This window comes from Ciconia boyciana, chromosome 11 (assembly GCF_034638445.1).
Source record: "Ciconia boyciana chromosome 11, ASM3463844v1, whole genome shotgun sequence".
Taxonomy (NCBI): domain Eukaryota; kingdom Metazoa; phylum Chordata; class Aves; order Ciconiiformes; family Ciconiidae; genus Ciconia; species Ciconia boyciana.
This window is the reverse complement of record NC_132944.1, coordinates 10,473,805-10,487,808: the sequence shown is the minus strand read 5'-3', so window position 1 is coordinate 10,487,808 and position 14,004 is coordinate 10,473,805. Positions and strand designations below refer to the sequence as shown.

Below are 14,004 nucleotides of genomic sequence, written 5' to 3'. Positions count from 1 at the left end.
TGTTTTATGGGACCAAATTCCTTTGGGGGAAAAAAATTAAGATAAAATGAAAACTACAGGAACTGTGATTCAGATGAGGAAAGCTGCAAAATTCAGCTGTGGATCCTGAACTCAGAAGTGTTTCATTTTCATAGTTGTGGTTTTGGTTAAGCCTATCAAAACTTAGATCAGAACTTATTTTTCCTTCCTAACAGTGTTATATGGAGAATAAAATGTCACTTCAGATCTGAGCAAGTTAACCCTCTAGAGAGAAAAATGTGTATGGAAGTATGCGTTATTTTGCTAATTTATGGCTTGTGGCAATGTAACTGCATCCTTGCATGCCAGAATGCCAGTGTGAGGAGTGTTGCAGAAAGCTGAGTGTTCATATCTCACTGATTGTTCAACTGAACAGGTTGTCAAAGGATGGTGAATAGCTCAGAGAAAACTGAATGCCAGATGAAGCAAATTTCTGCGTTAGGATGTTAGATAATCTTTCTGCTTTTGGAGTAATCTGATACTAAGCTATAAGGAAAGAGGCTTGGATACTGAATCCAAATGTAATGATGTACACAAACAGTTCATTCCCTCTTCATCCCTGCCATGTGCATGATGTCTGCAGTCAGAAGACGGTAATCTCTGCATATAGATGTAAGAAATTTCTGATCACAGTAGGCCAAAAAATGGCTACTGCCAAAAGGCTGTAGCTTTTTTTTTTAATTTATGGGAACTGTTTAGAAGCAGTTTAGTATGAAACTTTTACTAAAATTTCTTTTGTGCCTTGGCCCATCCTATCCACTTCTTCAGAAATTCAGAAATCTGCCAAGAGGTTCTGAAGAAAAAAGTTTTGATTGCAGTCCAGATATGTCCTGTCTGCATCCCACTCCGAGAAGAGATGCATGGACACAAAGGTGGATACATACCTGAGTTGGTTGATGATGCTTGAGCTAAAGGGTTAATTGAAAACTTATTAATAAAATAACTGCAATATCCTTGGCCACTCCTCCATCTGTAAGGGTTAAGTAGATTCAGTTGCTAGTGTTCTTTATGAGATAAGATGGTACAGTATTTTGAACCTTTTGCTTCAGAAGAATGACTTGTGCTTGCATTCTAGAAAATTACTGTTGGGGGGCCAACACGTACAAGTCAGCCTGGGAACTGGAGCCTTCATCTGTAAAGGAGCCCAGCCCATCAGGTTTTTTTAGATCATCATGTCTCAAAGTAGGTCCCCTGGCCACCAGTGGTTTTCCACACATGCTAATCATGTGCTGGTAGTGGCTCCTCCTCTTCGGCTGCTTGTCACAGGCACTTAGGTTTTAGTCTGCAGACCTGGATGCCTGCTGAGGTGTCTAGGAGGGAAGAGCAGTGAGCTTACCCTTGTAAGGGTTGCTGCATCTGGAAGACAAGAGAAGACTTACAAGCCTTCAATAGGAGAGACTTGCTAGTGGAAGAAAAGCATTAACTTTATTGCCGGTGGGGACCCAAGGCTACCAGGAGACATCCAGCAAAGCCCAGTCGTGGAAAACAACACCAGTGCCACGATGGAGGCCAGCGAACCCCCACCAAGGTGCAGTATTGGCGAAGGGAGAAATGGGAGGTGTAGGACATGGGAAGGGTGAAAGTGTTGGGCAAGTAGGGTCAGAGGGAGATGAGCAGATGCAGGCGGATGAAGGCTAGTGAGATGGACAGACAGAAGGAAAATACTTTGGTAAATTTAGGGAGTATTGCGTTTGTTAAAGAGTGTGTATCTTGTGAGGAAGGAAGCTTGGAGGCTTGATGTGAGGAACAGGGTGGTAGGAGGCAGCCCGTTCTGTGGTGAAGCCTCAGTAGATATACGGCCATGCAAAATTAAATTGGGACTGTTCTGTACCCTCTTCTTCCCTGGCCATTTTTCTTCCTTGGCCAAACTCCAGTTGGTGTTATAAACCAAGCTTGCTCTCTTTCCCTGTGACATTGGTCATTGGTTGCCCTGGTTCTTTTGGCATGTTCCAACTCTCTCCTAATAGAAATATGCTGGAAAACACAGTGATTATAGGGGCCTTGTCCAGAGGCTGACGTCTAAGCTGCCTTCTCCCATCAGGGTTAGAGCCAGTAAGTACGAACTTCAGTAAGTGCTGCTTACTTTTAATGAGATTAAAAAGATGCTGTCAGGTCATACTTGGTTTGAAACAAAAAATGATTTTTTCCCCAACAGTGTATCTCTAATAGATTTTCTTTTTTCAGCTTTCTGCAGATGCCTGTCAATAGGATCCGTCAGTCACATTTCTTACATCAGTCTGATGGCTGCTGTATAAGATATCGCTGACAAAGTGTAACTTCTGCCTAGCAGGTTGTTATGAGTATGTAACTTTCAACCTGAATTTTCTGTAACTAGCTTGTCTGGTTGCACTGGGCAAATAAAAAAAAAAAACAGGCACTCTTTCTGAGGAGAAAAGGACGTCGTGCATGTTTGCTGTTCTGTATTGAGGATTTATTGAGGTTTAAGTTAACAAAATGAGTTACTTATCTCTTTTTCCCTTCTTCTTAAACTGACTTTTGTTGCACCTATGAAATAGTAACTTCTGAATAACTTTGTCATTGATATGCTAAAAAAAATTATATTTATCTGTGGAGTGGCAAATAGTATGAATAGAATGTAATTAACTTGGCCATCGTCTTGCTGTATGAATTTACATGCCTCTTCCGGCTTCCTTCAAGAAAAGGGGGAAACGTATGCTTGATTAGATGTGCAACGAGGCTGAGTTTCCTCCTGGGAGAAGAGGGGCGGTGTGGACCGGTGGATGGGGATTCAGGAGACCTGTGTTCAAATCTGGGCTCGGAGTCTGACCTGCTCTGTGTCCTTGAGAAAGTCATAGCGCTGTGCTGCTTCCTCCTTCCCCTCTTCCACACCCTCCATCTTGCCTGTTCAGACTGCAAACTCTAGAAAAATCTGCTGCGTTATAAGCGTTAAGAGGAAAAATACTTTCTCTGAGACAGTGCATTTCTCTTCTTTAATCTAACGGTTCATCAAATGACAATTTGTTGGCAGATAGCAGGCTCCTGGACATGAAAGGTTGCAGTTAAATGGAAAACAAGATCACGTTGTAGATAAATGTACCATGCTGATATTTTTTTTAATGTGTAATCTCTAAAATGTAACTACATGTGCATAAAATTAGCAGTGCTGAACCGTCTCAAAACCTAACACAATTCCTGAGCTGCCTCCCACTGCAAGCATGCGAGGGCGAGGATCCTGATGTTTGAGATGGCGTGGCTATGGGTCCCCAGTGCTGTTGTAGTTTCCCGTGGGCTACGAACCGTGTTGGTGGTTGAGAAACTGCAGGATTTCACTCTGCTGTTGACTTGGTGCTCAGCTGAGGAGTAAACGAACTTCTCCGAGATGGCCCGCTCGGTGCATGGCACTTATCCCAGGTGCCTGTGCTCTGCTACCCAAAATCCATTGTATTTGTCTTTCCCTGGTGTGTGCAAAGGGCTCCTTTTAGATTTGCTAAGTCAGAAGCTTTGCAAATGACAGAGCTTTGTCCTGCAGCCCCAGAAGAGTGATTATTCACTAGATGATCTTTTAAATAGAGCACTTCCTCCTTGCTTTGGCTGTTTTAATGGGATTCTTATGAACTTTCTCATAGCCCTCAGGGAGGAAACCTTCCTTTTTTATTGAAATAAGAATGGGAAACATTGGGTTTTGGTTTCAGTTTTTAAAAAGTTAGCTGCACCTGTAAAAATAGATGCAGAATGCTGGGTGGGTGTTATCCAAAAAACCATGGAAATCCTTAGAGAAATGTTAGGAGAAACATTGGATCAAGCCTATAGGGCAAAATTTTCGGCCAATTAATCTTGTTGTAAAGTTTAGATTTACTAAATTATTTAAGCACTGGCCTTTCACTTAAATCTAGGGAGTCAGGGTTTGGGTGCATTGGAAAAAAAAGTTAGATTGCTTGTTCTCATTTACAAATATTAAGGACCCAATTCCATTTGATTCAAACACACTGACTTATCCCGGTCTTGTGGATTCTCAGTTGATCGAGTCTTGATGTAATGTTACCGATACCTGTTAATTTATGGATGATTCTTCACATGCATAGCAATAGCTTATGCCATTAAGCAGTCCTTTATGTTTGCTTTTTTGTTGTCTCTCTACTCTTAAACTCTGATCTTTTTTTCTGTTAAAAACTGAAGCAAAATTGAACTGTCACTGTGGAGTTTCCTGTCTGCAGGAATGAAGTTGAAGCAGTTAAGTATGGTTTGAGATTCTATTCTTACCTAAACAACCTAAATAGTGAAAAAGACTTTGATAAACTGTTGCTCCAATTTCTGTAATGGTACAAATAAAATTGCCAGTCTCTATTTAATTGAGCACTAAACCACAGTGAAAATATGATAATAGAGAATTGAGTACATCATGGGACTGCAAGGCACAGCAAGGAGCTTTTTTGCTCAAAACAAACATCATTAGAACCATCTTAAAAAGATTAAGTAATTTGTATCCCAGTTGCTGGAAATCAAACTGTTGGCAATAAGATATATTTGGTCTTGTTTATTTTACAAATAGGATTTGCAGTCATAGGTTAAAGTATTAAAATCCCACACAAAGCAGACACATGGAACCTGGTATCGGCAAAATAGCTTCAGATTCTTTGAAAAGCCTTTCAGGATTAAATTGCTTGAGATGAGGAATAGCATATTGCAGAAATCTTGTTACAAACAGTCCCCATAAGGAGGGACTTCAAAAGAGGGCCTTGACTCCACTATTCAAGGAAAGCAAACTTTCAGCATTGCTCTGAAGCCTGTTTTTTCTAACTTAGCATCAAGATCTAGATGAGTGATGGGAGAAATTAGTGTGAAATGTTTACAAAGCAGTTGCACTTCCTATTCTGAGATCTTCAAAAAGCAGCTGTCTCATTAAGGTATTTGATATTTAACAGTCAGTTTGATTTCTAAGTGTTTGTACTGTTAATTCTGCTTTAACTACCATTATGAAATGTGGTTTCATGAGAAAATGGATTGAAGTGTCTCAGAGTTGAATTTCAGTGACTGTATCAAACTTACACTGGCTTATGTAAGGCCATCAGGCTAAGCATATGATCTGCTTATGCCCTAAAATATGACTGAGTCCTTTCAGTCTTCCTGAAAGCCAGTGGAAACGTCTGCAGAACTTCACCATCAGTGCGGAGAGCAATGGTAGTGCTGATGGTAAAGGGCTTCGTACAAACCCTGTCAAAGTGCTTAGTTTGCATTTCAAGATTGGTTCTTTTCATTGGTTTTTGCTATATGAAATGCAGCTTATTTTGAGGATATGCAGAAAATAATCTATAAGGAAGAAAACAATAAAAAATGACCCCTATAATTATGGCACTTTCTATTCAGTCAGAAGACCAAACTTGAGGTCTTGTGATACAGATTTGTGTTCACTAAAGCAGTACAGAGTAGTAGGGGAAAGGCAAGTCCTAAAACTCTTGAGGCAAATAGAAAGTTTTCCTGGGTTTAACTCACTGGCTGGATTTAGCTAATGGGTTTTCAGATCCAGTCCCATAGAGCAAAGCTATAGACCGGCAAAATGACTTGTAAAGCAGTACCTTGCAATTCACATGAAATTCAGCAGGTTTCTATATTTTTTTTTTTTGGGTAGCTTCTTAAACAGAGACTTAATTTTATTTTCTGGTGCAGAAAAACTGTATATAAAAATACTTAAAGACGCACTAACTTTTATATAGATAATATACATGAGGAAGTCATCACCAACATAATTAAAAGAATTCAAGCTGTCAAGGCTTAAAAAATACTATAGAATGTGCTCATCTTTCAGGTATTTTTTGATGTTTATGGGTAGATATAGTCTACTTCTCAATGTACAGTCCACTTCTAGTTCACGTTTCATTTCTCATCTTAAAAATTAAGTCTGTCTTTCTGTCTGTCAAAATTAGAGTCTTCAGCTTAGTGGGAAAAGAACAGTATTTTACAAACTTGTGTGGCTGCTTTTGATGTTGCTGCCACCTGAGTTAAGCCTCGTAATACTTGGTTGGAGAAACCTGACTCACTTTTGCTAGATGTGTATGCTAATATTGCCACACTGCTATCGTTTCCTTATCAGAGTACTTCTTTAGCTTTGATTTTTTCAAGTAAGTTTACCTAGAAGGAATCTTGTTTTCCCCCCAGTGTTTAAGTGGAAGAGGACGATGATGCTCCATGGCCAGGACACTGCCATGTTACAGCTGGAACACGATGGATTTCTTGCAGGACTCCCCTCTTGTGAGGATGTGAGAATGCCATTAAAACTGGCACTGTGCGTAGCAAGAACTGCAAACGTTCTCTTAGGGCCATCCCTCCTCTAGTATTAATCGATTGCTCTTGCCACTGGCGTATCTAAAATAAATAAATTGCAGAGTAATGGTTGTATTTGTCTACTGAGCACAGTTGCTTTTTGAGCAGCGTGGTTGTGCTTTTAGCTGTAAGAGCTGGGTACTGAGAATGTGCATGAGAATCCTCCTGCCCTGTGCTTCCAGGGGGCTTCTGGTGGTCACCTCATGTTTTTGGCCAACATGATGCAGGGAGGGAAGTATCTCCTCCCTGGCCAAGGGGACACACACGGACGCTTTGGTTGACATATCCAGCAGGGAACCTGTTCTCTTAAGTCCCTGTGGCCCGCCTGTGCTATGAACTTTGGAAAGATGTGCCGAGGTTGACAGATTTTCAGTGCCTCAGCTTCTGGGTTCTCCAGCTGAAGATTCCCATAGAGGTCTGATTTTGGGGGATTAGTGTGGTCAGCTGGTGTTGACAGAGCTATTTATAAAAGGTTTTCATACTGGGTACCTGGGAACTTTGCTCTTGAAAACCTTCCAGTTTTACTTTTTGCCTCAGATACCCCAGTTGTCCTTCTCATCAGAGGTGGAAAATATTCAGTGTGTGGTAGCTGATCATTTAGTGTTTAATGGAAATAATTGATCAATTAATGGAGTAATTTTGTTAGGTGTCACGAGTCCCTTGTGAGGAGACTATGAAAGCAGCTTTGAAGTAAGCTAAATCAGTTGAGAAATTATTCTCTTTACTTGTAAATCTTGTATGTAAGGAGGCCTGTTGGGTCATTCAGTCCCTCACTCCGTCTGCCCGCTCAGCATGTTCCTGAGCACCGGCCAACCTCAGAAACAGCATGTTTAAAGATAAATGTCAAGTGGACTGACTTTTGGTATTCAGTTATTAAAGAATGTAGTAGATGTAGACAGTGTTCATGATGCCAGTTTTGACTGTGAGTAAGCCTTAGGATAAATAAGTATTTTAGAAAGAGGCTCACCCTACTTGGAATTGGCAGCATGCTTCATGAGAGCAGGGGAGGCACGCTCCATCCGAGTATCTCCTATGGCATTGAAGATAACATCACGCTGATTGGCATTAAAACAGTATTCAAAAAGAATGCAAGAAAGGGATGAGTGAGGACTTAAATGCTAAATACTGCATGCCTGAGAAAAGCCTTAAAATATAAGGTTATTGTAGCCAGATCAACCCTTTGTAATTCTAAACTCCAGCAAAGCTGATGACGCATGAGGAAGCATGAGGAGCATGGCTCTCCTCTTGGGGAATAGGAGAGGCTGGGGCTCAGCGGTGCCGCAGGCAGCTTGCACCCTGAGGTGCACAGCAGCAGAACCTGACTCTGTAGTCATGGCTTTGCAAGCTCGCCTGGAAAAATTTAAAAAGGATCTGGTGAACAGACTGGCAATGAAATTCAATCATACCGTGTACCTGAACTACTTCCAGACTTAAAACTACCTTTCTGTTATCCATAACCGTGTAATGGTTATAGGTAAAGTTGCTAAACATTTTATTAATGGAAATGTCAATAAATTGCGAAAGGGCTTATTTTAGGGGTTACACTGTCACAGTATACAATATGGTATGTCAGGGTTACAATATCATGGTGTACATCATGGTATGTTGGGATCTTCCTTAGTAAAGAAAAGACAGGAAAATTGAGGCTATATTCTGGAAAGTAATGCAGAAATGTGATTGTCCATCCTTGGGCCTGGTTTTGGTCAATGGTCTGAGATAATTTTTTTTTTCCAAGAAAAAACTCTTCTCTAATGGAAGTCAATAATTTTGACCTTCACATTCTCTTGGGAACAGCTGTTGTGAACATCTGCCTCTTCTAAAGGAAAAATGGTGTAGTTCAGTAAAGTAGTCCCCCTCACACCCCAAAGGGGATGCCTTAAAAACCGTTGTAAAATGGGGTTGTTTGGAAGTATCTACATTTCTTGTTGACTTAGATACCTTTTGCTTTGGGCTGTATTAATTTAGGGCTGAGCTTAATTTTGAAGGCTTAAAAGTTTTTAGTATGACGTTCTTAGTTAACATCCAAGTCAGGAAATGAGGAAAGCTGTATTTCTAGTGATGCTAATTCAGTCATTCAGCATATTTCTGTATGTTTTGTGGCATATATCTTAAAATAGGTAATGATGTTTTTCTGTCCACTTATCAAGGGAGAATGGGAATGGACTGCATAACATATGCAGTGGCCGAAGGACTTGGCATTAAACAAGCAACCTGAAGCCAAATGGTTTGCTTCTGTAAGCATACAGATTTGATTTTAGAGGAGCTGAGACTTCTTTACCCTGCATATGAACTTGGCCTGTTATCTTTTGTTTTTCCTGAATTTGTTTTTAATTGTACAGATGACACAGGGATTTACAGGCATGAGAATGTCTATAACATGCTTTGACTTATAATAACAACAACTTTCAATATTTACCACCACCACCAATACTTTGGGGATGAGGCAGTGAGGAGGGATAGCTATTTGCCGCTTTTTAGAAGAAAAGCGTAGCTTCAGGTTTTTGCTTGCTCTTTCATATCTGCAGTGCATTATCAACATCAACTTTTAAATCTCCATGAATCTGTCCTTGCTGAGCTCCAGCCTTGCTTAATAAACTTGATCCTTACACTTTTGGTAAACAAGATGATGTTCAGTGAAAGGGAATATTTATCCCCTGTACAATGTCAGGGCTGTGCTCCATAATAAGCATAATTTCCTGCTGCTTAGTTCTGGTGGTAGACCATTTAAAACTGATTTGGATGTGATGTCGGAGAAGGTGAAAGTGTTTTCAATTATTTTCCCTTAGATCTGGGAGTTGGGTCCTGGGCAGTGTTCACTGGCAGGGCTGCCTTGCAGAGCAAGTCACCAGCCTGCAAGAAGGAGCAGCTTGGAAGAGCTACGTTGCTGCCTGCTGTTTGAAACCTCAAGCGTAGAAAGCTATTTCAGTGTTTTGAACTCAGTGATCAAAAAGCATGGCTTAGGAGGATCTCCAAGAAACCGGTACATAGTCTTGGAAAAGATGACTTTGAAAATCTATTCAGTTGGGCTTCTTTTTATCCGGGCTCATGTTGTTTGTCTCTTTCTTTGTTGCCGTGACAGATAGAAACTCACTTTTTAATATTTATTTAAATGACAGGTAGGTCCTGTATCACTTGGTCCAGGATTTGGGGCTTTAAAGAAAATAAGAATAGTTCTTAATACTGTGGAAGTTGATAACACTAAGTGGCTGTCTCCTCAGTGTTACATTTAGGCAATCTATTTTAAAAACAGGATTGAAGTATTCCTGATCTCACAGGGATTTGGCTTCCTGATACATACATAGTTTAAAGTATTTGACTGAAAAATCTTAATCTTTACATTTTTACATGCAAAATCTGTTGTCAGGCATATTCAGTGGGTCTTCACCTAATGCTGTCTTTGGGGCTGCAGCTGTAAGAGGGTGGCTACCTCAGCATTGGTCATGTCAATATTTTGACATGACCAAAAATTATTGACATGAATCATGTCAATATTTTACATTGCAATTCCCATGAGCACCACTCCAGCACACCAGAGAACCTTTAAAATATGCTCAAACCTATCTTTTATTCTGACAAAGAATCTGGCAAAGAAATGTGTTGTGATTTAGATGGTACAAATAATATGTCTTAAACTGAGGCAGCCCACTCTTCTTCCCCTTTTCCCTCTCACAGGTGGGATGAAACAGGTCGGTACGCCTGGACTGAAATGGCTGTGAGCGTCTTGTTGGGACAAATACGGCTACCCGTAAAACAGTCCCACACCGAATGGGATGCCAATAGCTGCTTGTTTTTCCCTAGTTTATTTTTCTAAGCAAGCATTTTGACATGCTGTATTTTCTTTGATACCTGAAATTCCAGTGCAAGAACTTGTTCAGTTTTTCAAATAATTGAGCAAACAAAAGCAAAGGGTCCTGTTGTTGTAACCTCCAGTAGCTTACACCAAGAAATTCTGCCTGATAAACAGTAACGTTGTGCTTTATTCTTCTAGGGGCAGTAAGCCAGAGATGACTGACAAGATGTCGAGCTTCCTTCATATTGGAGATATTTGTTCTCTCTATGCAGAGGGCTCAACAAATGGATTTATTAGCACTTTGGGGTAAGAACAGCTGTTCTCTTATACTAAAAACATCCATAAGAAGGACTAGCAGAACTCAGCTAGCTATCCTGAGCCTGACTCCCAGGAAATACAGGGTAAAGCAAGGTAGCTTTATGTACAGATTTGGCCCTAAGTTTAAAAATGACCTGAAGCTAATATGGCAAGTTAGATGTTGGGAGGATGGAGAGTGTATCGATGGCTATGGTGTGGTTTCAATATACTTGGTGGGGAGGAAGAAGCTTATCAAGTTAAGGTGTGGGTAGAGGGAATGAATGCAAGCAAATGATTTTCGTGGTGTTGTCTGTCCCGTGTCCATCCATGTGTCCTGTCCTGTCCCTCCCTGCCCCCTCCCCCAGTCAGGAATGAATAGGCCCCAGTGCAATCTGCTGATTGAAAAAAAGGATTTAGCATAGGCACTATAAGTAGTTTAAAAAAAAATTAAAAAAAAAACAAAAGAAGCCCTGAGCCAAACCGTTTATATACCACTTACCACCATGACTAGTTTTGTCTTTTCTTACAGTATTTGGGGTTTCTCATACAAACAAAATGGTTCTTCTCCAGTCAAAGGAGAAGATGTTTCGAATGTCCAGCTTTGCCAATGGCCAGGACCCTGGAGCTGCGGGTGGGAGCCGTGCCTTGCCAGCTCCTGCCCCCAGTGTGCTTTCCAACAGAGCTCTTCTGCGCTTTCTTCTGCAAAGACATCAGACTAGGTGCTCTGTAGGAGAGTGCCTCTTAAGCAGTAAGAAGTGTATGCCACTTCATTAAACAAAAAGTAGTTGTTCACATAGGAAAAGGAAGAGTTTGCAGAGAAAAGCCGTGAAATTGAAATACAGCTCTGACAACTGACAGGGTATGTTTTATTCTGCTCAACTGCTGCTGAGGAGAAATCTCTCCGAACATCAGAAGCTGGCAGTGGAGCTGTGTACTGATTTGGAAGACCTTGTGGGGGGGCTGGATGAGAAGCTCAAAGAGCACATCTGCCACCTTGTTTCAAAGCAGTGAGAAATTAGAGGGAGGGAAATAGCATGCATGACACATTGCTGTGGTACTTCAATACTGAATGAGTAGCAAAGAAGCAACCAGGAAGCTTGATGATATGGTGAGTGGGCACGCACACAACATGCTCTTTCTCATTTCCAGTAGCCGTAAGGGCCTCAGGGTGGGTACAGTGACAGCAAATTTTTTGATGCCTACTGTCCAGATGCATCTGATAAATGGAGCTCCCAAGCAGGGTACAAAGACAGCATCCTGGTAAGTCTCTCAGCAGGAAACAATGGGCTGGAATCTCATCTGAGTGACTCCAAACTAACTTGTAGGTTTAGTCCTCTAGCTATTAGGATTCTGCAAAATAAGGGGGCAGAGAAGGAAGCAGACACTGAAGATGCACCATGATCTATTATAGGAAAGAGAAGAAAATATGGGATGCTGCCAGAAGGGAAAGAAGGTATGATAAAAGCAAGGGATGTAGTAAGTAGGGTTGGTCGAATAGTATTTGGCGAATGTATTTGACAAATTTCCTAGGTACTCGTCAAATATGACATGTACGCTCTGCAGTACTCAATCAGCTGTGTAACTGGCCAAATACTATCTGCTGAAAACTGGCAAAACGAATTGAGCGATACTATACATTTGGCTATTTTTTTCTTCCTAGTATTGAAGCAAGTTTCGCAGTAAATAATTCCAGAACAAGTAGAAAGTTGTTATGTTATGTTTAATCCCATACAGTGCATGATGAACATTATGCAGTGGCTGTGGCTTTTGATGGCATTGCTGAGCAGATATTTTTCACCATGGGTAGTCCTTTTAGACATTAGAGGCCCTAAGCACATGTATTTTCTAGGCTTGATGAGATGTTCTCATGGCAGGTCTAAAGATCCCCTTAGCGTCACAAGCATCCTCTTTGATTTGATTAGTACTGTTTTAAGGTAACTGCATTATATAATGGCCACACATCTTCTGAGCCTAATTTAAGCCAGAAATCCCAATTGCTATGTGAAACATGAAATGCATTATCATCTTAATAAGCCTTCATAATCAAATTAGTTTTGTCCCATATTTAATTTAGTCTTTGTCCTGGAGAAAATTGAAGAAGCAAAGGAAAGATTCAGTGTAATTGTACTCTATACCATGTGGAGTTTTGACAGTCTTATGTCATAACAATGTGTAATGACTTGTTCATGTGGTTAATGAAGGTTGAGAAACAGATACCACTATACATTCTAATGTCGTTCTAAATCTTTGAAGTGTTCCTATTTAATATTCCTGTGACATGACTTGCTTAATCAGGACTTTACTCTTGCTGTTTCCCAAACTCAGTGCTGTCATCATTATGATTACCGGTGTACAATATATCCTCTTTTGTGTTTTTCACCCTGTAAAATTTTTTTCTTGGTAGTTTGGGAAGTTCCTCTTTACTTTCAATTTAATCTTAGAATGAGAGGGATATATTGCACTGAGATTATCTCTGTGTGGGATGATCAGAGTAACCCATTTGACTTGATATTTTTTTGGCCCTTTGTTCACTAGAAGCAGGTGTTCCAGTCAGCTCAAATATTAATACTACCATTCTTGTTGGAGCACATATGTGTATATATAATACTGAGTAGGGAGAAAATCCATGGGGAAAAAGCAATTTACTCTGAATGTTTGCATATGCAAATTTTAGATGCATAGAACTGTTGAGTCCACTTAATCTCTCTGATCTCTTAATTTTTATGCACTTCATTATTTTCCATAATTGTTGTCTCAAGATGCTCCCTGCATGTAACCAGCCTCTGCAAGGAACAACTCTCATATTCTAGGTCTCAATCTTTCTCAAGTTGATTCTGCATGAGAATGGACCTCTCAAACCTTTAAGACCTTGGAGTTTTACTTTCTACTTTTGCGTAGAAAGCCTCTTTGACAGATTGGTTTTAAGGGGCCAAATTGAGTCATTTACGATCAAATCAGACTACAAAGTACTTGGTTACAGTTGCATTTTCACCATTTGGAAATACTATTTGGTAAAAGTGCAATTCCATGTTGATCCAAAGCATGCTAAGGGCAGAGCATTGGTGACAGGGGCATCTTAACAATTTTCTTTATTCTGTCGGATTTGAATTGACCCTGTGGGTTTTTTGCCAATGTGTATTCACAGGAGAAGCTCTGTCCTGGCATTCCCTATTGGAATCTCTTGGGTTCACTTGTCCAATTCACCTCCTTCCTGGGTAGAACAGGAGGAGGTTAGTTCAATCCCTTGACTTATCTTGTGTTTATGACTGATGAGCAGGAGGGTGTATTTATGCCTTCCTTTCTCTTGGGAGTCAATTTTTATTGTGGCAGTTATTGTTTCTGCCTTTTCTTAACACTTGAGTAGTCATAGGAGCAGTGTCCAGTTTGCATAGTCGTCATATTTTCCTGTTCTCTACCCTTCATATAAACACATTTGCAACATTATTCAAATCTGTCCAAGAGGCAATAATTGTTCTAAGGCTGTCTCTCACCTAACTAGAATATGGGCTGTTCTGTCTGCACCTCAAGGAGGGGACATAAAGATGATGCAGTATACAGGAGCAATGATTTATTTGTTGTCCCACCTATCCAGGAGCATAGCTCTGGGCAACAGTAAAAAT

The 14,004-nt window shown here is 40.5% G+C and overlaps 1 protein-coding gene across 2 annotated transcripts in view; it reads left to right on the top strand.

The window, feature by feature from the left end:
• ITPR1 (inositol 1,4,5-trisphosphate receptor type 1) overlaps positions 1-14,004 on the top strand; it is a 180,194-nt gene that overhangs the window by 4,238 nt on the left and 161,952 nt on the right. For both annotated transcript variants that reach the window (XM_072875732.1, XM_072875731.1), the window contains exon 2: positions 10,286-10,393. In XM_072875732.1, the coding sequence (XP_072731833.1) occupies positions 10,302-10,393 (92 nt within the window). In that variant the 5' untranslated portion in view covers positions 10,286-10,301. The remainder of the gene's footprint in view (positions 1-10,285; positions 10,394-14,004) is intronic.